The sequence below is a fragment of the Larimichthys crocea genome, chromosome XV, assembly GCF_000972845.2.
Source record: "Larimichthys crocea isolate SSNF chromosome XV, L_crocea_2.0, whole genome shotgun sequence".
Lineage (NCBI taxonomy): Eukaryota > Metazoa > Chordata > Actinopteri > Sciaenidae > Larimichthys > Larimichthys crocea.
The window spans coordinates 18,675,135-18,701,203 of NC_040025.1; the positions used below are offsets into that span (position 1 = coordinate 18,675,135).

The 26,069-nt window shown below is 42.7% G+C and overlaps 1 protein-coding gene across 4 annotated transcripts in view; it reads left to right on the forward strand.

The window, feature by feature from the left end:
• Nucleotides 1–25,750, forward strand: part of casz1 (castor zinc finger 1) — a 48,112-nt gene extending 22,362 nt beyond the window's left edge. The window contains exons 4-19 of one of the 4 annotated variants that reach the window (XM_019254423.2): nucleotides 500–565; nucleotides 3,206–3,302; nucleotides 5,870–6,034; nucleotides 7,597–7,769; nucleotides 8,252–9,111; nucleotides 12,680–12,812; nucleotides 13,238–13,301; nucleotides 14,294–14,457; nucleotides 14,779–14,901; nucleotides 15,005–15,325; nucleotides 15,434–15,632; nucleotides 16,460–16,631; nucleotides 18,221–18,369; nucleotides 19,164–19,401; nucleotides 20,230–20,589; nucleotides 21,348–25,750. In XM_019254423.2, coding sequence (XP_019109968.2) covers nucleotides 500–565; nucleotides 3,206–3,302; nucleotides 5,870–6,034; nucleotides 7,597–7,769; nucleotides 8,252–9,111; nucleotides 12,680–12,812; nucleotides 13,238–13,301; nucleotides 14,294–14,457; nucleotides 14,779–14,901; nucleotides 15,005–15,325; nucleotides 15,434–15,632; nucleotides 16,460–16,631; nucleotides 18,221–18,369; nucleotides 19,164–19,401; nucleotides 20,230–20,589; nucleotides 21,348–22,630 — 4,567 coding nt within the window. In that variant the 3' untranslated portion in view covers nucleotides 22,631–25,750. The remainder of the gene's footprint in view (nucleotides 1–499; nucleotides 566–3,205; nucleotides 3,303–5,869; nucleotides 6,035–7,596; nucleotides 7,770–8,251; nucleotides 9,112–12,679; nucleotides 12,813–13,237; nucleotides 13,302–14,293; nucleotides 14,458–14,778; nucleotides 14,902–15,004; nucleotides 15,326–15,433; nucleotides 15,633–16,459; nucleotides 16,632–18,220; nucleotides 18,370–19,163; nucleotides 19,402–20,229; nucleotides 20,590–21,347) is intronic. The other 3 variants (XM_019254424.2, XM_019254426.2, XM_010731456.3) reach the window with 3 other exon arrangements.
• The last annotated feature ends 319 nt before the right edge of the window (nucleotides 25,751–26,069 follow it).

Sequence of the window (26,069 nt, forward strand, 5' to 3'; positions counted from 1 at the left end):
CTGTTTTGAACTGAATCTGATTGAGTTGAAACAGGTACTAAGTCAATTAGCTTGATCCATATGCATTTGGAGCTGTAGTGTTGTCTTACATCTTTGTTTGAACCGAGTCCAGACTGATTGGAGACAACTTGACATCAGTATAAGAGCCAAGGCCCATAGGGATTATCAGAAAGGAACATTTCAGAGGTTTTCTTCCACATCCCCATTATCCAGTTTTGCATATGAGCACTCACCAAAATACCCCCATAAAAGATTAATGTCCCTTTGCTCCTGCATTTTGCCTTTCATTGGTTGGGAGACCATGCATCAAAGTGTGCGCCTTCTATCCCTGATTCATACACCACATGAAAACGCTGTTATGCCACAAGAAAATGTATATTGATAGTCCAAAGTTTGGGAGCGGCTTGTAAGTAAATATTGTGTCAGTTTGTTTTTATTAACAACAGGCAGCCCAACCTCACCATTAATCCTGTCTCTTTTGTGTTTGCTGTTGCATTAGGAATGGCCTGCCACCAGATAAACCCGCCAGCGATGACATCAACCTCTACCAGAAATATATTGCCAGGTATGCAAATCCCTCAATGTGCTACACCAATGAAAAAATATACCCAAAACAGAGATGAACCATTTTTTTTTTTTATCCTCTGATGTTGTGTTTTATTCAGTGATGTAACTAGATCGTAGACCGGTATGTGGATGTTCTGTGTGCAGTAAATTGATTAAGAAAAGACTGCAATTTATGTGCTGAGGGGAAGTAGAAGGATGAGGGGTAATGAAAGTGAAATGGTTTGATGGTAGCGTACTGTAACTGGTTGAATAAATGCTTATGGTGTGTATAGCACTAAAACATTGAGGAGAACATAATTCTGTGCAACTCTATAGCTGTTAACTGACACAGAGAGGATATGAGCAGGTTCTTCTTGAATTCTACCATTTATTGTTGAACACACGACGAACTGACTGATCTAAAAAGTCAGTCATTCACACCAACAAAGACAAAAACATCAGGGGAGGGGAGGTATCTTGCGTTTCAGTGGTCACAGAACAATGTCGCCTATTCTAGATTCATTTTGAGCCGACACTAGAAAGGTGATTATCATTTGTTTGTTTATTCCATTTAAAAAGAGAGAAAAACAGCATTTGAAAAGCCAAAGTGGCTTTGGCGTTAATGATTACTTCTCCAAGCCATAACATGAAGGGCACAAATCAAAGCCTTGGCACTGACAGACACACACACATACACACACGTCCTCTTCTGCACACACATACACACACACACACACACACAAAACCCCTTCCTTGGACTGATTACATTTTGCAAGAAGATTTAATTAAGGAATTTTTAATGAGGCTTCTGCTGGCACTGCCAAGAACTGTTTTGATATTTGCGCTGCATAATGCATAAAATTTGTCTAAACATCTCGGCAGTTGATGCACGGGGAGGCTGCAGATAAGCCCAGATACAGTTTCAATTTCCGTGTTGGGGTTGGGAAAAAAAGAGAAAAGGATAGAAGAGGAGGGAGAAAAAAATGGAAAAGGAGGGCTCATAAAAAGGGCAAATGTAGCACCGAGAGGGGAGGTAGAAGCGGGGGAGGGTCCTCTTTGGAGCTAGGACTAATGAGCGCACACTAATACTAAAAACCAGCTTTGTAAACGTGTTCATACTCAATCCTTGTGAAAAGAGGAAAAAAAGTTCTTCATCTCCTCACCACGCTATAGTTTGATGTTTTAAAGAGCTTCCCTCGTACTGTTTAGTTGCAGTTTTCACTCTTTAAATGCTTTCATGCACCCACTATTGCCTCAGCACTTTGATCTGTGTATCTCTATTGTAACTGGAGATGCGCTGCAATCTCTGTATCGTGGCGATATTAATATTTAATCTGCTGCTGAATAGCAGCGGCCCATTAGGCCCCCTGACGCGGCAAGTGGGAATTGTCCAGAGGCAAAGTGATACAGCTGGGCAATGAGCAGAGGGGTGGGCCATAGTCTCGGGGGGATGAGGGGGCTTTGTATGTTCATAAGTGTAAATGTGTGTATGTATGTGAAAGATGTGTATAGAAAACACTAATAGTTGGGACATATGTTGGCTTTATTGTGTGCACGCAAGTAGTTTGACTTCTGGTTTTGTCTTCTCTAAAAGAGCCATCAAACCTTCCCAAAGCCCCCTCTACCTTCATCACCATTCTCCAGACACACACACAAACACACACACAGCCAACTTAAAAAGAGTAGTGGATATGCCGTTCAATTAGCTTAATGAACTCAGCAAAGTGATCTGTAAATGCAGCTCTGGGATAATCCTAACAAGGAAAAAAACGAAAGAGAGATGGAAAAAATATTACTTAGCCCCCTTTTCCCCCTCTCCTCTGCACAAGCAGATGGAGTTCTTGGCAGCAGCAGTGCAAATGTTTATTTGTGTGTTTTCACTGGTAATTGGAGGATTTTAACAGTCATCATCGTCAGGCTTATAATCACCACCGTAAAAGTGGCTGTACTGTAGCAAGCAGCAGCCTTTTTTCTTTTTTTTTTAAACTAGCGCCAGACTAAAATCAGTTTTTTGGACTCCTGATGAGAGAGTGAAAAGGTTTGAGATAAAAAAGCAGACAGAGCTGTTCTACATCTCAGGATACCTGACTCTTTTCCTGACAGTAAAACTGTGGTTAACCTGAAAGAACTGTGCATTGATTTGACAAGGGTTTTCACAGCATTGAGAAATAAAGTAGTCATGGGGTTCCCGATCCTTGAGTGTGTGTGTGTATGCGTGTCGAGGGAAAGGGTTTCAGTGTAATAAGTGTCTCTTACGGCTGCTTTGGAAATAAATGGAGCTAATTTAGCTGAAATTGGTGTGACAGACGGGTAAATTGTTGCAGCAGTGTGGAAAGCAGAAGGTGTGAGCTGTGTTACTTTGAAGGTGAGACGAGCAAAATGCCTTTGAAAACTCCTTCACCTGTTTTGTTTTGTGCTGTTCCTGGTATTTCGTTTCTTAACTGATCTTTGCTGATTTGAGTCACCCTTCTATATATTTTAACATCTTTCTAAGTCGCTTTATCATTCAGCTTTTTCATCCCTGCGACTGTTCTGTGTGCGATAAGCTCTGATGTGTTCCCAGGTTTTGAAGCAGTCTTGATGTCTTTTTAATTCACTCCTCTTTGTGTCTGTTAAAAGGTGTAACTGTTGAAATGTGTCCTGAAACTTGGTTTTTTAGGTTCTCTGGAAGTCAACACTGTGGACATGTGCACTGTGCCTACCAGTACAGAGAGCATTACCACTGCATGGACCCTGAGTGTAACTACCAGGTGAGCGTGAGTACTTTATCACTTTTTTGAGCTTCATCCAAAATACACATTTATGTGACATGTTTTTCCTGTATGCTGTAAACTTCCTAACCTCGGCATGACTCAATGAAAGAAATAAGACAGAAGTAAATTTGTTTCAAGTACCACCCTTACTGGTTAAAACTAGCAAGCGATCAAGTTTCATTGTTTCAACAGATCGAGGTTAGGTGACAAAAAGCTAAGCATGTTTTTCATCAGGACACAGCAAAGGGGATGTCGTGATCATAGGATAGACAAACAGTATAATGTGTCATCTTTTTGTGGTCACACCCAACCAAAGTATACTTAGAGTGGAAGAAAAGTTTGTTGGCCTTGGGTTTGCCGAACAGGCTATGGGTGTTTACATCCGTTCTGTTTAAAGTCGTATTCCAGGCACAGTTGGTCTTTGACAGTTGGCCTTTTATCACGAAGGTTAATTGTAAATATGCTTGAAATATGTCAGGATTTTTTTAATCTATGTGGGTTTTTTTTTTCTAAAGACATCTGCCACTAACTGACGACCTGCCTTTAATCCCCTTTCACGTTATTAATCTTGTCCTGGTCCCAGGAGTTGTCATGTATGGCACAGAGAAAAAACACAGAGCAGATCATAACACAGGCCTTGTGTTTGCTGTAGCATATGGCCTGAGAGAGTTAGACAAACACAGGAAGATTTGTCAAAGATGTCAAAAATCCATGCACAACTAGAGCTGTGTGTGTTTTCCTTCCTTTCCTAACAATTTTCTGAATTAAGCCATCTTCAGCTGTAATCTCCTTTGTCTGCTCCTGATCAAGAAAGATTACCGCTCGATAAATATTGTTTATATGGTGAAAAGCATTACAGATCCAAGCTTTCATTTTCTGCATGAATCCCACTTCACAGTCTGATGGAACACATTCTTAGAGGAATACAAAGGAAAATCATTTCATGTCATTATTTAGAGTGTTAGTTCAGGTTATTATGGCAATTTCCACGGTCAGGTCCACATTTCTCTGTTGCTTTTGCATTGCGTGGAAACACAGATATGCTTTGGAAGCCAGCTCTCGCGGATGTCAATACCCTGAAAAAAACAAGCAGGCAGTGATGAGCAGTCCCTTTCAAAGCGATAACTCATGAAATGTTACATGACACACTCTCCTGGAATATTATCCCACTGCCAGCCTCCGGGCGATTGGCTGAGTCTTAACATTCTCCTTTCATGGGCTTGTACATGAGGGAGAGTGTGCATCTTGCCACACTAGTGGGAATCCTAAAATAAATGTAGCAAGTGGCTCCCAACCTTCCCCACCACTCAACTGAAAATGAGATCTTTTTCCCAGTCAGCTCTCTCGATGGCCTATTTTGGACGGCTTGATGGATCGAATGTACCATGACCGCAGCTCAACTTATCTTCCGGTCATCATTAAACATTAGATACTAGAAAGTCCAAAGCCTGGAACTAAGTCCTCAGATTTTTTCTGGAAAATTATTCAAAAAGTGGAGAATCCGAAGCGTTCATCAATTAGATTAAAAATCCTAATGAAGTGTTTGCTCCTACAGGAGTCAGACATCTCAGAAATATGCATTGGGAAACAAGCCAAGAGCGAGGGAATGAACAGCTGTGTGAGATCTTAGCTTTTTATTTGTACGCGAGTGGAACACATGACACAAAGCAATTACCCTACTTTGTACAGCAATTAGTTGCTTTTTAGAATAGTTCTTTCTGATGTTTTTCCCTCAACTGGAGATAAATATGGATTGAAGACAGAACTGTCTCATTGATTTGCTCTTCTCCCGTTACACTTTCTGTAACATCAGCTTAAGCCCAATTACAGCAGATTTGGTTGCTTCAGGTCTCTGTGGAGTGATTTTTTTCTGTTTTCCCTTCCTGATTCCTGGGTGTGGGAGGGAATTTATATTTATTTATTTAATTATTTTGTAATTTTAGAAGGCGGGTCTCTTAGCATATTCACTCATCATTACAGGCGAAGGCTTCACCGAAAAGCGAGTGTTAAAGCTTTAATTAAAAATGGAATCATATCTCAGCGAATTGAAAGGGAAAACGTTTTTTGGTTGGCTTGTTTGTTTGTTTGTTTCTCTTGTCTTCTGTTTTCCCCTGTGCACGTCTAAGAAACCATCTGCATGGAACATAATTTTTCCAGAGCCAGAAACATCGGAACTGTGATCTTGCATGTCAATTGATTCATCTTAATTAAAAAAAAATACATTTTGATGGAAGGGAAAACATAATGTAGAGACAGTGGGTGTATGGGGAACATACTTCATGTTCCATGTGAAAGCTTCTCCTGTGCACAGAAGAGTCTTTGGTGCTGCATTTGGATAGGACACAACTTTGAGATATGTAAAGTAAATCAATAACCGCAGAACCCGTCATCTTTAAAGGCATCCTGGCCCTCTCCATTGCAGTGTGCACAGCCCTCCCCAACTGCCAATTGGCTCCTGCATGTTGCAGCTGCTGCTACCACAGAGATAAAGTGACTTGTTGCTGATTCTGTGACTGGTTTAAATAAACACCAACCTGTTGCCGTACATTTTTCCCCCTCCCCTTTTGCAGAGGTTTACCAGTAAGCAGGATGTAATCAGGCACTACAACATGCACAAGAAGAGGGACAACTCCCTGCAGCATGGCTTCATGCGCTTCAGCCCTCTGGACGACTGCAGTGTCTACTACCATGGCTGCCACCTCAATGGAAAAAGCACCCATTACCACTGCATGCAGGTACACTACACAGACCCACACTTCTTCCTCCGCCTACACTCACATTACCCACATTAAAGACACAAACACGTACAGTAAGCATGCAAGCATACAAATAGACATACGCACATGGAAACAGAAAATATCTGCAAATATGGTCACACGTGCTCACATACAGTACAAATAACCCACATACAATGTAAATTATAATGAAGTTAAATCATTTGTCATTCAAATTTACATTCAAGAGCCACACCAACAAAGGTGGATGTCAGTAAACAAGATCACACACAGTCCATATAGAGCCTTAAGCCTGTTCCTATGTCCACCAAGAGCCATAAACAAGTTTTATGGGAGCAAGTTGCAGAGCATTATGATATAAATGGCCAGATCTGGTAAAACAGGCCACTCATCAGACAACTTGTTTGAGAGTCACACAGTTTCATTTACACCAAAGTGTCTTTAAAGAGCAGTTTGGTCCTAAAGTAAATAAAAGAAAAATGAAAAAGGGAATACACGTGAGGCTACTTGTGCTTTCCCCACCTCTTCGCTCTCTCGCTCCTTAATTGGCATGGATAAAATTCAGTTAGGTGTTTATATAAACTACACATTTTTCATCTTTTAGTACCAAGCAACCAGTTGAAGATTATTCCCCCTTCTGGATTTGTTTAATTTTTTTTACATCTGCTTATTTTCAATGTGTCATTGTGCCGAGAGCTTTCTCGCCGGCAGGGCAGCAGCGCAGCAGAGGATGGCTTGAGATATATTCTTTTTTAAACCCCTCTAACGGCGTAATTGTTATTAGGACATTTCAGCCCTTGTTTTAACAGTCCCTGAGAACCTGCAGATGTTGGCATCGGCTCTCTTGATTTAGGGGGAAAAAAAACAGAGTGGCATTTTGTTCATTGTTTGACTCAATATGGAGAAGTTGCCCAGTTTGTACGGGTGAAAAGTGCCAGGGATGATATACAATTGCTGCTTTTAATTCAAACATTACCTATTTTTTCCCCCCTCTGTTGGCTCTGAGGACTCCTGAGTACCAGAACATTTTAAACGAAAGACCAAGACAGTCATCTTTCTCCTGTCTGCTTTCCTTTGCCCCCTCCACCTTTGAAACTTGTTCTCAGAGTTACAGTAAGTTTGTGGTGACTGCATTGTCACCATTGAAATATAAATTTCGTTTTCTAAAAGTCAGCTTTGCCAGGAAGATACTGTAGTTTCTGCTGTGACCACTGCCTTTTTCAGTTACTTTTTTTCTTCTTTTTTTCCTATAGTCATAATGACAAGATTGTTTCCAATTCAAGGGTTTCACTTGAAACTTGCTCTGCTCCGGCATGCATTACCACAAATTAAATTGTGAACGTGTGAAAACAACTTTCTTCCACCCATTTCTAGGCCACTAGCATTCTCGTAACCACACTGAGCTGCTGTCTGTATAGCTTGTATAGTATATCGCATCTCTTTAAAGCACAGCATTTTAGAAGTTGGGTTTTTTTCAAGCGATTCTTGCAAACTGAAACTCTCATGTCTGCTGTGGGCCCAGATCTTGATTTCGATTGGCATGCTTGGTTTCTGTTTTGCAGGTGGGCTGCAGCAAGGTGTACACCAGCACCTCAGATGTCATGACCCATGAAAACTTCCATAAAAAGAATGCCCAGCTGATCAACGATGGCTTTCAGAGATTTCGTGCTACTGAAGACTGTGGCACAGTCGGGTGTCAATTCTACGGGCAGAAGACTACACACTTCCACTGCAGGTGAATAATGTGGTGGATCTGTTTCCACGGGATATTTGCATTTCTAAACGCTACATTAAGCATAAATGTTTACATAAACATTGTGACCAGTGGCTTCAGTGTTTCTTGGCCTGCACCTATAGTAGTTTTGAAAAAGTCACATTATAGTAATTAAATAAATACTTAGACACTTTTATTTTAGTGCATTAAGTTTGTAAGCTTGCATCAAGCTCCTCTTTTGAAGAGCATGCAGGACAGCTGTTATCAATGGATGTAGAGTCACTTGGTTGATTCAAGCTCACTCCCTGGAATGTATCCCTCTGGCAAAGGTTGCAGGTGGCGACGTGTCAATGAGCTGCTGCTGTGTTACTGAACCACCACAGTTATCATTCCTCCATTGTGAAGTATTTGAATCATGCGGACTCTCTCTATGACTCCCACTGGCACAAAGCAGAGCATAATAGCTAATCATATTTCCCCTTTGTTTTCGAATGTTTTTTCAGGCGCCCAGGCTGCACATTCACCTTCAAGAACAAGTGTGACATTGAGAAGCACAAGAGCTACCACATCAAGGATGATGCCTATGCCAAAGATGGCTTCAAGAAGTTCTACAAGTACGAGGAGTGCAAATACGAGGGCTGCGTGTACAGCAAAGCTACCAACCACTTCCACTGCATCCGCTCAGGCTGCGGCTTCACCTTTACCTCCACCAGCCAGATGACCTCCCACAAGCGCAAACATGAGCGCCGGCACATCCGCTCCTCCGGTGTCATGGGCCTCTCCTCCGCCTTCTTGGCGCCAAAGGATGAGCCAGAGGAATCAAGCAACGATGACCTGATGGACTTCTCGACCATCAGCAGCAAGAACTCCAGCCTGAGTGCCTCGCCTACGACCCAGCAGTCCACCACTGTACCACACCTGATGGCCACACCTATCACTGTCTCCTCCTCTTCCTCCACATCGGGCCACACCCTCAAACCTGCACCCTCGCTGTCCAGTGCTGGCCAGCGTATGTCCAGCCTGCTGTCCCAGGCCCTGCCGAGCAACATGCCAGTGGCCCTGGCTCTTTCCAACAGTGCCCTGGCCACTTCCAACCCGTTCTTCCCCCTCATGCCCAGGCTGCCCCTTCAACCAGCCGCTAGCCTGATGTCAGCTGTATCTACTGGGGCCCACTCCATGCCCACCGATTCACTGACCCAAGGTTGCTCCACAGCGGGGGCTGATGGAGCCATGGCGTCTACCCCAACTTCCTACGCCACCTCCTCCATCATGGAGAAGATCTCCGCAAGCAAAGGTCTAATATCACCTATGATGGCCAGACTGGCAGCTGCTGCCCTGAAGCCCTCCAACATCCCAGACATGGGTGAGTCATTTTTCAAATAGTCATCAACGTACATCGTATTTGTGGATACTTAAACAATGTAAAATACTATGTTGTGCTCAGTGAGTCAAAAAAGAAACTAATCCAAAAAACTTAAAACATATTTGCTGGGCCAGCCTCTGAATATTATTTAACTTTTATGTTTTATTTTATTGTAAATGTAATGTATTTGTGTTTTGGACTGGTGGTCAGATAAAACAAGCAATTTGAAGAGAACTATTAATTGATAAATCTAAAAATAACCAACAGATGAATTCATAAAACAGCCCCGTTAATAATTCCTTTCTCTCTTGATTAATGCTGAACCAGTTTAACACATATGCAAATTATAAACACATGAATAAATTGGTAGTCAACTGTAAAGGTTAGCTTTGCTTGTTACTCTATTTAGAAACAGAAGTATTAAAATATATGACAAGCAGTAACCCTTTGAGCTGTATCAGAGTCCAAAGACAATATGCTGCATGTATAATAAAAGCCACATCCTTATTTCTGTGTGGACTTCAGACAGCCAGAGAAGAGAAAGTGCACCCAGAGGTCATTTCTATCCCTCTCCCACGGTAGAGAGAAAGGCAGAAAAACTGCTGCTTTCAGGCTTAAAGGGACATACCAGAGGCATGGTCCTCTGCTCTGGGCTTGTTATTGTGTTGATCGTTTGTTAGATACCCACAATCCATTTGGAGATAAATGCGCTGACAGGGGAGAGTAGAGCCTGTAAAAGTCTCTTATGATGTTCAGAGTGGGGGCTCCTGGGGCTTGTGTCGAACATGTTTCCTCATCATTGGTCTCTTATCTATGTCTGCGCCCGTTTCAAGCAAATGGAGGTGGAATAAAATTAAGAAGTTCAGAAATTGCAAGAACAAAAAAAAAAAATGTTGTTGTTTTTTTCTTTTTCCGTATCCTCTATGCAAACTGATAAAAAACAGAAATCACTCAGGCAGAAATGACTCAATGCACCAGAGCTGAGAAAGAGGCTTTTTTTTTTTTTTACTCACTGATACGAGAACTTGCATGCATCAGCAAAGACACACTTTTTGAATTTCTAGAAACCTTCTGTTCCCACAAAAACATGTCAATATCTATTTAGCATAAACACAATTCACATGAATTTTGGAGGTAATTGCCTTGTCTGTGTTTATCATATTGCTCTAAACAAAGCTCCTGAAAATGAAAATGAAGTTAAAGCATTAAATTGATAATGCACTGCAGAGCACAGTCTTGCATTCAGTAACAGCGGGGCCTCCTGTGCTGAGCCTGAGCAGGTGGGGTGCGGATTGTAAATGGGGCTGCAAGGGGGAGCAACTCCGGATGTTGGGACTGGGAAGGATTACAATTCCTGGTGGTGTTCCTGGAGCAGGACAGGCCCTGGGAGAGAGCTGGGGCAGCTGCTCCGGGGAGCTGAGCTGAGCCCAGGCTGTCAGGCTGAGCTCCACCTCTGGGCTTCCAGCAGGTAGTCTGAACACTAGGAAGGCCCCCACTGAGGGTGGGGCCTCCACAGATGGTGTCTTCACCACCCTTCTTGTTGTCTCACTGAGAGGCTGGATCTCAGATCTCTCTGCTGGATAACAAAGCTGGTTTAAAGTAATCTCCCCTATCGCAATCTTTCACTTTAGCGTAAAAGTTGAGTGCACACACAGGATGGAGGGGTAGCTGCAGTTTTGTTTCTCATATTTGCTTTATAAAATGTGTGAACAGGACATCTGGGGCTAAAATGAGGAGGAAGTGGTTTGTGCTTCTCTGTCAAAAAGGTGTGAGAAAAGTCACAGTGTTTGTGGCTATTTTTCACAGTGTTTATTTTTTTTCATAGGGTTGTGAAACTTCACCTCAGTTGTGGTGAATTGTGCATTTTTCCTGTTTCTGCTTTTAGTATTTTCTCAGTTAAGTTTTTTTTTTTTTTTTTTTATTAATGTTCCGCTCTAATTTACCCCTAAGTGTTTTTCCCAGAGATTCAAGCATCTGAAGGGTTTACTAATTAGACACACAGTACAAATGATCTTTCACAAGCTCTGTATCTTATCCGGAGTAATTACATGGTGATACATTATTCCTGGATAATTTCCAGAAAGAAGCTGCTTTGAGTCAAACTCATTTGTTCTTCTTCTTTGGTAAGTAGATAGAAAAAGAAATAGCCACATGGTGTGCAGCAGAATAAGAGACTTATGCATTATAATCCACCTGAAACAGTCCAACTCATCCTCTGTTATGGTGAAGGAATGTTTTAAGCTGTCAGTGGATCATATTTAGATCATATACTGAGTGGCTGCTCTTGATATAATGTGGTCTCATTTGGTCTGAGTGTTGATTTAATTGTCAATGACAAGGCAGGATCTGTCTGGCTCGTTAATTTTGGGTGTACTCTTATCAAGTTGGGGGAGGGGAGGAGCACTGGACAGAGACTTGGTTGGGATTCACTGACCTCAAACCAGATGCAAAATTGTTTGACTGCTGTTTTCCTTTAGCCCCACCCCGACCCCACCTCCAGACCCTCCAACCTCATTGTCAAACTGAACTGACACTGACACTTCGCCGTCTCCTCACTTTCAGCTGACAAGGCCTAAGACTGGCTTTTCCACTCCTATTCTGCCTGATATGTCTCTGGGTCATCTTGTAGCGGGGTGGAACGCTGGTCACTTCCCCCTTACGTAGGCTGGTCTCGTTTTCTCCCCCAGCAAGAAAAAGGAGAGGGGCCTCACCAAGCTGAGGGCCAAGGGCACACACTTGGTTGCCCATGACCTTGCCTGTCACTATCCCTCAGCACCAGTCTTGATTTCTAAACAACAGATTCCTCACCAAACCAATCACGGCCGCTGGTGGTCTTCAGTCTCATAGTGTCTGAAAGGGTACACCCCTCCCACTCACATATTCTTTTACAAATAAAACACCACTTATTGTCTACCAAAAGCCCTGCTTTCTCTGTGTAGCCCCAGGACAAATTAATATTTCAATCCCTTGGGGATCACGGGGTGGGGCAGAATTCACCTTCAGCATTTTTAGCCCACGTTATCCCCTGGTCTTTATTTATTTCATTTCAGCGCTCCTGTCCTCGCTCACAGCATCCACTGAATACCTATTTGGAGGAGAATGTGATCGAGAGGTCACGCTATTTGAACCAATCTGATTGGCTGTCAGCTCCAATCTGACCGACATAGCACCCCTGTTCCTTGTGGGTACGCTCAGTGGCATTGGCTGCCGTCCGTTGTCAGGCCAACAAGGAGCCTGGGAAGGTGGGGAGGGAGGGGGGTGGCCAATCTGAAACTGCCACTTTCCCTCAGCATTAGCATCTCACTTAATGACCAGTTAAGAGGCAGCCTGGCAAATGAGTTGTGACAAGTGCTGCAGAAAAAGGAGTCTTTTTCCCTCATATCTCCCGCCTCTCAATCACCATTTAAAAGGCTTGACGGCCTGACATAATTTCGCAATAATTATCACTCAGAGTATTCTTTTCGGGCCAGGACAGAAGTCAGATTGGATCTCGTCATTGGATAATAATGCTGACCAACAATAACTTTGTTGTCTCTTCCCTCCTCTGCGTCTTTGGTTTGATCCTCAGGGAATGGGCAGCCGGCTTCAGCCAGCCAGTTCAATCTGGTTCAAGTGAAGCAGGAGCCAGTGGACGCTAACTCTGGGGCCTCCCAAGACTCCACACAGGAGCAGAGCCTGGACCTGAGCAAAAAAGACCACAGGTACACACAGCTGCATGGTACATAGAGGGTTAATTCTCCGTGGAAAAATGTTGATTCTTGTTGTAAACTCATTTAATATATTCACAAAATAAGTCAACAAGGAAATAAGGTTTCTCTGATTGATAGATGATTTCTACGTGCTTGGCAGATGGGGTTATATTCACAATTATTTATCAAAAATATCTCATTCATATACATGTGCATATAATTATAAAATCCACAACATATTTCTCAATTTTTGTGAAAGAAGGATGTTTATATAAACCTTCAACTGCAATTTCCCCTCCAACTCACACTAGATCTTATTTCTTAAGAAGACAGCATTTTTCTTCTTCATTATACAGGCACACCTTGCGTGATAAATAGTAATATTTACTGTTCTCATGCAAATCTTGACTAAACATTGTTCATTTTCCTTGTTCCAGTAATGAATCAAATGGACACCCTGTACCAGGGAATACATCTCTTTTATCCTCGCTTATGAATAAGGTAAGATCCATCCATCAAACGCCTTTCATCCGAAGACAAATTAGCGGGACACGGAGGGGGCTGTTTGTTTTTTAATGTTTCACCGCTAATAAGATGAGTTTGTATCATTTAAATTTTCCAGCCATTTTTCATACAGTGTAATTTTCACTGCACCTCTCACAAATTAATATAATGAAGCAGTAGCTGGGTGCCATGCCAGATATATAGAGATGTTTGTTTTTTGATGAGCTGTTTTGAACTCACCGTCCATTTTTTCTCCTCCTTTATACTTTTTCTTTCCCCGCCTCGCTCTACATTTATTTATAGAGTTTGTAAATTATTTGATTAAAAAGTCAGAGGAGGAAAAAAAAAAAAAACAGGCGCTGCCCTCATTTTTTACCACGCTAAATGTGTATGGAAATTTAAATGTGTGGGGGGTTTTTGTGAAGATTAAAATGGACATTGTCTCAACCATGCATCTTATCTGATTGATACAAATGTTCTAGGTGGTTTCCATCACTTTGATAGTGTAATGACAGATCAGCCTCTAATTTCTTTGGAAGCGTCCTCACTCACCCTACTCACTTCCCCCACACACATGGACACACGTGTCGTCTTTTTTAACCTCTCCCCAGGAGAGCTTAACTTCAGAGCTGCTCTTCTCAAAGCAGTCATTAAAGCCATACAGCGGAGGAGCTTGCAGACCTGTTGTCCAACAGCTCCTCGTGTCATGTCAGCTTTTTGGGGGGTTTGATTCAAGCCATCACATCACATAAAAGGGTTAACAGTTACTCCCAGAGGACGCTTGGCAAACAGGCTTGGCCTGCACTCAAGCAAAATCCTGGATGTTTGTAAATCTGGCTGTGCTTTTTTTTGCCTCGCCAAAAAATGTCTGTGTGTGTGTGTGTCTATGTGTGTGTCAACTCGCACACTCTCACTAACATATGCAAGTGCCCAGCTTACGTATGCTCAGCTAACCAAGCAGCTGGTTGTTTCTGCGCTGTGTTTTGTAGATGTCACAGGTGAACCCTGCCCTGTTCAACGCAATGAACCTGAAGACAGAGCTGGAGGCCGGCCAGGGCGGCAACACCTCCGAGGCAGCTCAGTATCTGAACAGAGTCCTGAAGAGGCCGATGCCTGAAAAACCCACTGAGATCTGGAGGACATACCTCCGCAGGTATAAAACATGCAAGAAGTGCAGAAGGTCACCGTTGTTTGTTTCGCTTAGTTGACACATTCATTTCGATAGTGAGAAAACAGTCAGAGTGTTTAAGAGTACTGTACAGTTAAGGCCTTTTTCTGGAAATACTATTCCTCACATACTGTATCACTGGAAACCCCCTGAAACATAAAGAATCTGGTTGTACAGGAACTTACTGTACGATGGAGTCACGACATTTACTGTCAGATGAGGAGTTGAACCATTTGTCCTCCTAGCGCTTGTTGTTTATTTGAGAATCCAGTAAATTTACCGTCTTTATTTTCTGTCTGTGTGAAGGTTTGACACGGATGATTTCTGTGAGGCTCAGTGTGACTTCCTTCAGAAAGTACACTTCCACTGCCTGATAGAGGACTGTGGTGCACTCTTCAGCACTGTGGATGGGGCCATAAAACATGCTAAGTGAGTGTCACGCTGGTTCATAATCAGAAAATATACCCTTTCCACATTTTAGCGTTTGGCTTTATTGATCAACATAAAAATGAGCTTTCATCTTGTTTTTCAGCTTCCACCTCAGAGCCACCTTGAAAGTGAAGTCGGAGCCTCAGTTCAGTGAGGGCAAGGACTCCGGTGAGGGAGCTCCGCTGCAGCCGGCTGCACCTGTCTCTATGGCCAACAATCCCTCCATGGATGTGGCACACCTCACCTCTTCAGGTGGCTACAGCTCTCCGCCTCCCTCCCTGCTGGCCTGGAAGCAGCTGACTGGCAGCATCCCTCAGATGTCTGCCTCGATGCCCAACCTGCCAGCCAACTCTCCTCTGGCCACCACCTCTCTGGAGAATGCTAAGCCACAAGTAAAACCTGGTTTCCTGCAGTTCCAGGAAAAGTAGGAGAAACATTTATTTGTGTTTTCATACTTTGCATTACAGTATGTTTATTTTCCTCTCTGGGCCAAGTGTTGCTTGAACTATATTTTCTGTTTCTATTCATCCAGTGATCCCTGTCTAGCCACTGACTGTAAGTACTCAAACAAGTTCCACTTCCACTGCTTGTTTGGGAATTGCAAGTATGTGTGCAAGACGTCTGGCAAGGCTGAGTCCCACTGTTTGGACCACATCAACCCCAACAACAACCTCGTCAACGTCCGTGACCAGTTTTCCTACTACTCTCTCCAGTGTCTCTGTCCCAACCAGGTGAGTGTGCTGCTTGATAACTCAGCCAGGAGCTGAATCACCTACTGTCATCTCCCAGTGTTTTCTAAGCATGAAGTATGCTATCTATTAGACCAGTGTTTGAGGTTATTTGACTCAAGGCTTTCACAACCGCTGCTCCCCGTCTTCCATCTCTGCTGAAAAAGACAGTCGACTCACCCCAGTAATGCCTGTTTATATGTCAATGATGTCATTTTGACTGCCGCATTCTCCTCTCAGAAAAGGCCAATTTAGCTGATATTACCCAATAAATCATTGTCACTTGCACAGTAAACAAGGCTGTCTGGAATAGGGCAAAAATCAGGGGAATGCTTCGCAAATGAAACCTAAATGGCAGCCCCTGCCTGCTCTCATGAGCCCGTATTTGGAAAACCGTTTAAATGAATTCATTAATGTGTCGAAAATCACCCCTCTCACAAAAAGTGCCCCCTCCTCCTCCTCCTCCTTCTCGTCCTCCTCTCCTCCTCCCCTTAGTCTCCATCTCCTGAACTGAGCAGATCTTATTTGGCCCAGTCCTTTGGGATCTGAGCCTCACAAACAGATGGTGGTGTACAGACATGTTAGAAAGGAGGGGTGTTTTGTGGGAAGCAGAAGAAAAAAAAAAAGTCAACGTACTTAAAAATGTTGGGATGTTTTAAATGACCAGAAAGGGAAGGACTGAGGTGTTGATTATGTTTTGGGAGAAACTATGTGTAGCGTTCATGTTAACTTTGCATACAAAGAAGCATCAAATAACGTTAATCCACCACTTTGGCTTTCAAACATCAAGTTTGACTCATGAAATTGTAAATTATGCGTCTCTTCTGCAGCACTGCGAGTTCAGAATGAGGGGCCACTATCACTGTCTGCGGCCCGGCTGCTATTTTGTCACCAACATCACCACCAAGCTGCCGTGGCATGTGAAGAAGCACGAGAAGGCAGAGCGCCGTGCCGCCAATGGCTTCAAATATTTCACCAAGAGGGAGGAGTGTGGAAGGCTGGGTAAGCAAAAATGACTTCTAATCCTGTATGAGTTTTTACCTTTTCGTCTTTGTCCCTATGTCCTTACATCATCCCACAAGCCCTTTATGTCTAGACGCTGCAGCTTTTCATTATATATTTACCAGAAGAGGTGTGTGGATTAAAGGTGTTAAATTGAGAAAGATATAGATTGATTTTTGATGGCTGTTGCAAGAGGATATTCTCTGTTTACAAAGGGAGAGAGACCGGTGTTGGCAAACACAGTGTCGTGCTATGTGTGTTGTTTAAGAGGCATGAAACAAGTCTGGCTCATAGGTTCTGTTGCTGCGTTTTGCATATTCACAATGGCACCTCAAGTCCCAAAGGTAGTCTTGCCTGTACTATATGAGCAATAACGTCAAAAGGGGCAATCACATCCAGGTTGTTTTCTTCTTCCTTTTGCCCCTGTCAGAAATGAGCAATTAGGTTTGTGTTTGTTAATTATCCGGCTTGTCTGGTTTAGCCTGTTTGTGTTCTGAAGCTGCGCCTCACAGCCACCGCTGCCATCACACAGAAATGAATTAAAAGTGATCTGTTTTTTTTCAGGCGGTTACACAAGCTTTTCAGAACGCAGAAACAAAGCAAACAAAAACAGGCCCTAAACAGCTGTTTTTTGTCCCCAGCCTGATCTGCCAACTGTATTGTTTGGGCTGGGGGGAAAAAAAACAGAAAGGATTACCATCGCTAGCACTCCAGTCATAAAGAATTGATGGGTTGCCAGTATCCATGGCAGCAACATTAAACTGAACACCACTGATGATGTTACCTGGTTTCTGTCTCACAAAAGGCCCTTCATGTCACGGGGGTTACTGTTATTTGCTCAACTTTGCGTGTTTAAAACATTGTGTGTGCAAAAGCTATTTGATGACACAGACGTGTTGTGCTCTTAAACTGGGTGCCATGGTTACTGACATGCTAGCACCTGCCCAGCATGTTACTCTTTCAATTATTTCTGCCTGCTTTTATATAATGGTATTTGATTAACAGACACAAAACGGAACATTCATTTAATTTGAAATCATAAAGCAATTAGAGCTAGACCGGTTAAAACACGAGAAAAGAACAGAAGAATATGAAGCACACAGCAGAGTACAATGGAGAACAAAAGGAAAAATGACAATGGAGATACTTTGAAAAATGAATTTAATATGGTAATAATTGTATATTTACTTTGGTTTGCAGGGGTGTGTGCATTATTGGCCCACAGAAAATGAGAATTTATTTATGTAAATTCCTAATTGAATAAAGCATGTCAGTGTAATAAAAGAGCTCCACAGGTTTAGTGCACAGAAGCCTTGACTTGCTCAGTGTGACACTGGAGTGATCTAATATTCCTCCTACATGTACACTCTGAAACACTTTGAAACCCAATCCCTCTTTTGTCAGAGGTATATCATGAAATTAAAAAAAACTAAAAATATTTCACTTTGTGTTTGATCTAATCATAACACCTTCTCGCTGATGATATTGCGTCTAGCAGCAGCAGTAGCTGCTCTCAACCTCTCAATGAGCCGAAGACAAATTAATCTGCGACTGGAGAGTTTACAAACGTTACTGGTTTCTCTTTGTAGGTTGTAAGTATAACCAAGTCAACAGCCACTTCCACTGCATCCGTGAGGGTTGCCAGTTCTCCTTCCTGCTGAAGCACCAGATGACCTCCCACGCACGTAAACACATGAGGCGGATGCTCGGGAAGAATTTTGACAGAGTCCCATCCCAGGTATGTATGTTCAAAAGGTGACATCTGACAGATGGCATTCTGAAATGGATAAACATCTAAAAAAAAAAATACCTGTGTAACACTGCGGTTAATTAAAGTGGGTGTTGATTAGTTTATGAAAAGATTCCAGCAAAGCTACATATCTCACACAGCCTTTGACCAAGTCCGTATTTATGCAGCGTAGATGTTTAGATCTTATTTCCTATTAAGGCTTTTGTTTTTGTCGGTTTTCACAAAAGATATACAGATACAAAGTGTTTGACTCCAGACATTTTTTTAAAAAAAATTTGATTTAGAGAAATCACCTGTTATTATTTAATCTCCAAATAATGCAGTCCACCTATTATCAGCATGACTTTGGTCTTGTATGTTCTGTTTTTTTTGTGTTTTTTTAAAATCCTATTTCCTGCTCTGTGAGTCAGTTTCAGGTAAAAGATTAACAGGTTCATTCATTGTACCTTTCACATGAGTTCATATCCTGTCATACCAGTCAACACCAAATTACTCACAACAATATATTTTTCACAGTGTACTCAATTTCCCAACTTAACCTCTGTGGTACACCTTGTACCGTACATAAATCTAAACACGTGGATTTTCTAGTTCTGGTTGTTGTTTTTTCACTTTGGAGACGTCATATAATGACAGAAGTGCGGAGTTCATTCTTTCCGAATACTTTTGATGTTTTGAGAAATTCTTGGTCGCATGCCAAGAGCCAACACCTGCATTAATGACACGTTATATCATGTTTCGTTTCAAATGTCCCTTTACAGTAAAGATTTTTTGTATTTCAGGTAATGCCACTTGGTCAGAGGTCAGATGACATGCACCATGCATCCGGCATGATGTCCGGGTCTGTAACAAACCAGTCTGGTATCAACTCCAGCTTCTCCTCCAATGTCATGGATGAGACTGATGATTACATGGACTACATGGGAGGAGGGGGCAGCCCCTTGGGCCTCTCATCCGAGTCCTCCAACCAGGATCGGAGCTGCACCAGCACACCTGTAGGCAACGATGGTTCTCCAGCAGGTAAGAATGTGTTAAAAAAAAAAAAAAAAAAAGGACCTGACAAGTGTCAGCATTCATCATCATAAGTCATGCTTCACTTAGTCCACACTCATCTTTCTTACCCAGAAATCTAGTAACTTGTCATCTCTCATACATTCTTCAATCACATATTTCACGATTTAGCAGTTTGACTTGTAATCAATAGCATAACGACACATCAGTCATATTATATGAGGTTGATGACAATGCTGTATTCTTATGTTCTGAGTCGTGGACAAGATCCTTTGCAGTTTGCCTGGTCATCCTCATAAAACATCCATTTTGTACATCAGCAGGTTGAGTTATTGCACTATATGTAGCTTATTACATTTTCCTTTGGCCAGAGATCATCCCCGTGGCTTTATGTCTACTTTAGCACTTTTAGTGGGTTGGATTGTGGGAGAAAGGACAGGAAAGGAGAAACAGCCTCTTTTCTTTCAAACTTACTGAATAAATGGGTTCTCCTCTGCTTTTTTTTTTTTTTTTAATTCTCAGCCTGCCTTTGATTTTCACATTTCTCCACGTGTTGCCAATATTATCCACTACTCTCATCATTGTTGTTTTGGCTGGTGTTTGGGTTACTTGTCTTGAATGGGCCTCATTTTGTATCATTCTCTTATCTTTTATCTTTCCCTTCTTACCTCCCATCCCTCTGTGTGTGTGTGTGTGTGTGTGTGTGTGTGTGTGTGTGTGTGTGTGTGTGTGTGTGTGTGTGTGATTTGGCCCTTGTTTTTGTGTGTGTTCCGGTCTGTGTGTGTTTCTTCCCCTTTTGTCTGTCCTTCACCCTCTCTGGTCAACCTGTCTCTCCAGGACAAGGCTGCCCTGCCACCACTTCTGCTCCTACCACCCCTGCTGACACTAGCGCTACCCAAAATGCACCTACTTCTTCCCCTCCTCCTCCTCCTCCTCCACCACCACCACCTCTTCCCTCCGCTCCTCAGCCTGGCCTCCAGTCCCAGGCCCCATCCCTCTCTCCTGCTCTCCTCCGACCTCCTCTCCCCTCACTCCCATACCTCCTCTCTCCATCCTGTCTGTCATACTCTCTGCTCAGCGCCTCTCTGGGAGCCACTCGGAGTGTTGTCATGCCAACCAACACACCAGCTTTCAGCCCCATCATTGCCACTCCGTCTCCGGTTAAAAATGACGTCCCTATAGTTCAGGATGCTGCAGGTACTTATCCCCGGCGCAAACCAACACTGCAGCTGTCAATTGAGTCCTGTGCAGCATTTAACTGTGTGATCTAGCTTTTGTCTGCAGAACTTTTGTGGAAACACGAGAAAACAAAAGGGACTTTTCAGCATGCAACTTTTGTGTAGTACTGATGAAACGTGCATGCTTACTGAGTAACGGATCAAATGTGTATAATTACTCCTACTTACACCTTTCCGTGTGTTTTCACTTTTAGTCTTACCAGGATTTAGAGATAGAGCAGTAAATTTGGCACCTGCAGTACGAAGTCTGGGCCTTGTTTAGCATCCATTAACGAGGCTACATCAGCAGCCTCTTATTTTAATCACGCCTCAAGTTTTATCGAGGCCCACTGCTTCCTGTCTTGCAGAACAGGGATCACATCATTAGTAGTGACCCCAGGGTGTTGCAAAAGGTGGGTGCCCCCCATAAAACAACATGGAGATAAGAGGGTCGGTTAAGACCCACAGCTCCGCCTCTGTTTGGAGGCTGGAGACACCCTGTAAAAGTGTCATGTTCCAAAGTCAATCTATCATTTTCCCCCTCCTTTAATCATTCTGGGAATTAGGAATAAAATATTTGTGGCTCTCTGTGCTTACTCAGCTGCGAACCACTTCTGGCTGAGTAAGGTTGCACATTTCAACTAGGGCGGTCTTGCAATGTAATTTGCTTGTAGTTTGTGGCTTTTACTTTGTGAATCGACTGATTATTGTTTAATGTGTCTCCTTCCTTTCTTTCAGGCAACACCATCTCCATTCCCACGGCCACTGGTTCAAAGAAGCGCTTCTGGATCATCGAGGACATGTCACCGTTTGGCAAGCGCCGCAAGACCGCATCGTCACGTAAGATGCTAGATGAGGGGATGATGCTGGAGGGCTTCCGGCGCTATGACCTCTACGAGAACTGCAAGGACTCAGGCTGCCAGTTTTCTCTCAAGGTGACCCACTACCACTGCACACGTGAGAACTGCGGCTACAAGTTCTGCGGTCGCACCCACATGTACAAGCATGCGCAGCACCACGACCGCGTGGACAACCTGGTCCTGGACGACTTCAAGCGCTTCAAGTCCTCACTCAGCTGCAACTTCCCCGACTGCCAGTTTTCAGGCAACAGCACCCACTTCCACTGTCTGCGCTGTGGCTTCCGCTGCACCGACAGCACCAAGGTGACAGCCCACCGCAAGCACCACGGCAAGCAAGACGTGATCAGCGCCGCCGGCTTCTGCCAGTTCAGCTCCAGTGTTGATTGTGAGGTTCCCGACTGCAAATATAAGCTCAAGTGTTCGCACTTCCACTGCACCTTCCCTGAGTGCAAGCACACAGTGGTGGGCATGTCCCAGATGGACTCCCACAAGAGAAAGCATGAGAAGCAGGAGCGTGGTGAGCTGCCCTCTGTTTCACCCAAACGGGAAGGGGCTCACCACCTGGGAGCAAATGTGTCTGTTGTCCCTCCGGTCTCTATGAGTCTTTCTACTTCCTCACCTGGCGGCATCCACGGGTTGTCCCACACCGTCAACAGCAGCGCTCACTCCATGCTCTACTCAACAGGCAGCATCGTATCTGAATATAACCACCCGTACCCACCATCCTCCCTCAGCCTAGACAGCTCCCTGAACCTGAGCACCGACACCAGCAGCTCCCTGTTCTTCCTGAAGAATGCAGCCGGTCTGGGTCTCAGCGACTCACTGGACCTCAGCAAGAAGATGCACCACGACGCAGCGCGACCTGGCCACAACCTCGCACCACCGCTCAGTCTGCCGGCAGCTCAGGACGACACCACAGGAACATCCGGAGAGGCTGAAGATGACCTGTCACCAGAGGAGGAGCCGCATGCGGAGGAGGAAGAAGAGGAAGAAGAAGAGGAGGAGGAGGAAGAGGAGGAGGCAGAAGAGGATCTCAACACTGACTCAAATGATGATTCAATGGCAGAGCCTGACGGTGAAAAGGACAATGGCGAGAGTTTTGATGCTTCCGTTAACCACACTGATACTTCCCAACTGGAAAAGCAAGACGTTGACCCATGAAAAAAAAAAAAAAGAACCTAACAGTGACTGTAGGAACTGAAGAAAAACCCTGTGTACTTTGAACAAACAAAAATGAAAGTGGCCTCATTTATCATGTTTAGACACTTGAGATGACAACAAAAAAACAACAACAGAGTGGAGAAAATGACGGCCCAAAATGATTTATTATGATGTTTACAAGATGACCAACATTATTAATTCAATTATGCATTAAAAAAATATGAACGGAGACACACAGAATTAGGCCCTGTTTTACACACGGGGCAGCAATGTAAAGCATTTTACTACACATCAGTCTTTTTGTGTGCGTGCATGTTTGACTTTAATTTATTTTTATTTTTTTCACTTTTTTGTGTGTGGATAAAAAAAAAGAAAAAAAGAAAACATTAGAAAAACAAAAACAAATCTCTCTATATAACTATATATGTAAGTGTGTGTGTGTGTGAACGAAGATATACAAAAGGAAATTGCTGGCTCAGGCGACATGAACTTGTGGGGCCGTGGATATGTAGAAAAAAAAAGGGATGTGAATCACTAAGGGGAAACAGGATGTGTTCAAACATTTGATCTTTTTTTCTGTATTAATATTGTTATTAATTATTATTACTAGACACAGAGAAAGGGGAGTTACATTTTGCTCGTTCCCGCCTCTCTCAGGTGTCTTTCTTTGTTCTCAATGACATGTGGAACTGACCAGTAAATGTGGTCAGTCTCAGCTGCAGTCAGGCGTCCAACAGGCCGCCGGTCTCAACAGTTCTCTCTGACATTCTGCTAAAAAATGTTCAACTAGCACCAAAACCAAGCTCAGCCCTTGTAATTTTACCCCCCCATCGCGGAGGAATCAAGTTTGTGTGTGGATAGTGCACTTTTATATTAGCTGACCATGATGATAACGATGATGATAGATAACTCATAAGCATATTTAAAAATATTTTTGTTACCATTTGCATCTTTGCATTACAATGTTGTTTTGTTGTGTTGTTAGTCAGAAGCATATCGATCTGTAAGCAAGGTGAGTCAGGTTGAGCAGGGGGAGTCAGGCTGACCAGAGGAAACGATGAGTCACTCAGACGTAGCGAGCAGGCTGACAGAGGAAGCGTCAGGGAGTGTGTGTTTTATGTTGAAAATATACAGACCGAAAATGTCTCACGGCATTTTGTTTTCCATTCACTATGGCTGTGGTTGAGCTCCTGTTGTAACGGTTTTTATTTAATATTTATGTGACCTTCCAATGAGAAATTTTAGGGTGTTATTGCACTTTTTAGGTTCATTTTTACCGTCTGAAAAAAAAAATGATATATATATCTTTTAACAGGGAATTTGCTTTAAAGATGTTGTTTTAGTTCACTTTTGCTTTAATGCACAAATAGATGTTAGTGTGACAAAGAACTGTCGTTCTGTGATTTATTTAAAGACTGGTTTTTATTTTGCTTCTGTGATTGGACAGTTTAAAAAAAAAAAAAAAGGAAACAGGTGCGCCAGAAAACGTGGCGCCCTGATAAAGAACACTAATATGGACTGTGATTTTAAATTAATTCTTAAGAAGTTCATGGCAATGCTCACTTACTGTAGTACTAAATTATAAATCTGTCAAAGCCACCCTCTGGTTTATATTGAGCGAATATGTACGACCGAGTTGACACACTGATCATGAATTATCTCCTGAGCTTGGCATTGGAAATAAATGATCATAATATAGGGAATAATAATGTGTGTAGATGATATTCCTCAGATATTGTTTTGAGAAGAAAAAAAGGTTGTACAGTATTTTCCTCTGTAAAAAAATAACTATATATGAACAAAATGCTCTTTGATGAACAGCTTCCTTTAAAAAGAAAACCGTTAAAAGGAGAAATGAATAATAAAAACTTAAAAATTCAAATAGCCTCATCATAGTTTGCTTGTGTGCGTGACCTTTTTTAATTACCCCAGATTTTTTGGAAAAAAGTTGTTCATACTGTAGCATTGGCAAATTCCGTTATATGACATTTGCAGTATATATATATTTTTTCTTTTTCCAAACTATTGTCAGAAGCTCAAACTAAAATACACTGATTTGAATTCATTCATCGATGTTTCTGCTTTATTTAACGACTCAGTTTTATTCATTGTCATTTTTCTATGTGTGTGATTTGTTTGTTTGTTTGTTTTCTCATTAATTGAAACTCTTGGTTTATATTTACTTTGCTGTGGGCATGCCTCGTTCACAGACTGAACTGTCTCCCAGGACTCAGCTGCAACACGGAGGCGACATTTGTTTTGTTTTCTCGCTCATCATTTGCTGAGATAACTGTAGGGGGCTGGGAGACGTTGAGCACTTGAATTCAGTGTGTGTGTGTCTGTGTGTGAGGGTGTAAAATAGCGGGACTTGTAAAAAGTTGAAAATAAAGAAACTATAATTATTATAACAATACACATGTAGTGCTTGATAGTGCTTCAGCCTTGGGTCACATGGTGAGGGGAAAAGTGCTGCTGGACGACAGCAGGGCAAAAGGTCACAGCAGCGACCTCTCTGTCTCTTTTTGTATCTGTCAGTGACACTACTGAAGAGTGTGTGTGTGTGTGTGTGTGTCTCCCCCTGAGAGAGACAGATAGGCCACGGCTGTAAGAACACAGACCTGTGGCTCCGTCCCAGCTGCTCAGTGCTTCGATTCATATTTCATGACCTTGCGCGTCTTTTCCATGCTTTGTTCCCGCTATAAATCCAACTGGGACTTTTTGTTTTTTGGTCACAGAATTTGAGGAAAACTTTTTTTTTTTTTTTAAAGAAAAAAAGACATCTGCACTCATGCAGGTAGAGGGATCAACAATATTTGTTGCTGGGTTCGCACGTTGTTCACGCTTGACATTCTGGTGTGAGAACAAGATCAGAGCCGAGGACCATTAGGGAGATTTAGAGGCCTGCTACTGCTAACAAGATGGCTTTCTGTGTCTTGTTCAGTGTTAACAGGGCACATTTAGTTGTTTTTTTTTTTTTTTTTTTTTGCCTTGAGCCATGTGCTGGGTTCTCCTCCCACTCCCTCATGTCACCCAGTGGCCAGTGTGCTGGTTCTGTCTGTCCCTTCGTCTACAGCTGTTCCTGTCCTTCCTCCTTCTCTTCCTTGTGATGTTTTTTTTAAAAAAAAAAAAAAAAAAAGAAGAAGAAAAAAAAAAACATGGGTAAAGGCATCACCATCTGTCAGCCAGCTGGCATCCTGTATATAATCTACCAGAAAAAAAAAAAAAGAATAAACATGAAAATTATATTACACAAAAACCAGACGGAAACGACCTCCAAATCCTGCATAGGCTGCTGCCGAAACGACAGATCATTTTACTGTTTTAATTAACAGAGTAAAAAGGATGGTATAAAAAAGTGGTGGGGAAATAAACTGAGATGTATTTCCACTGCTGGAAAAATGTAATATGAAAGCCCTCTGCTTACTGCAGCGTAGTGGAT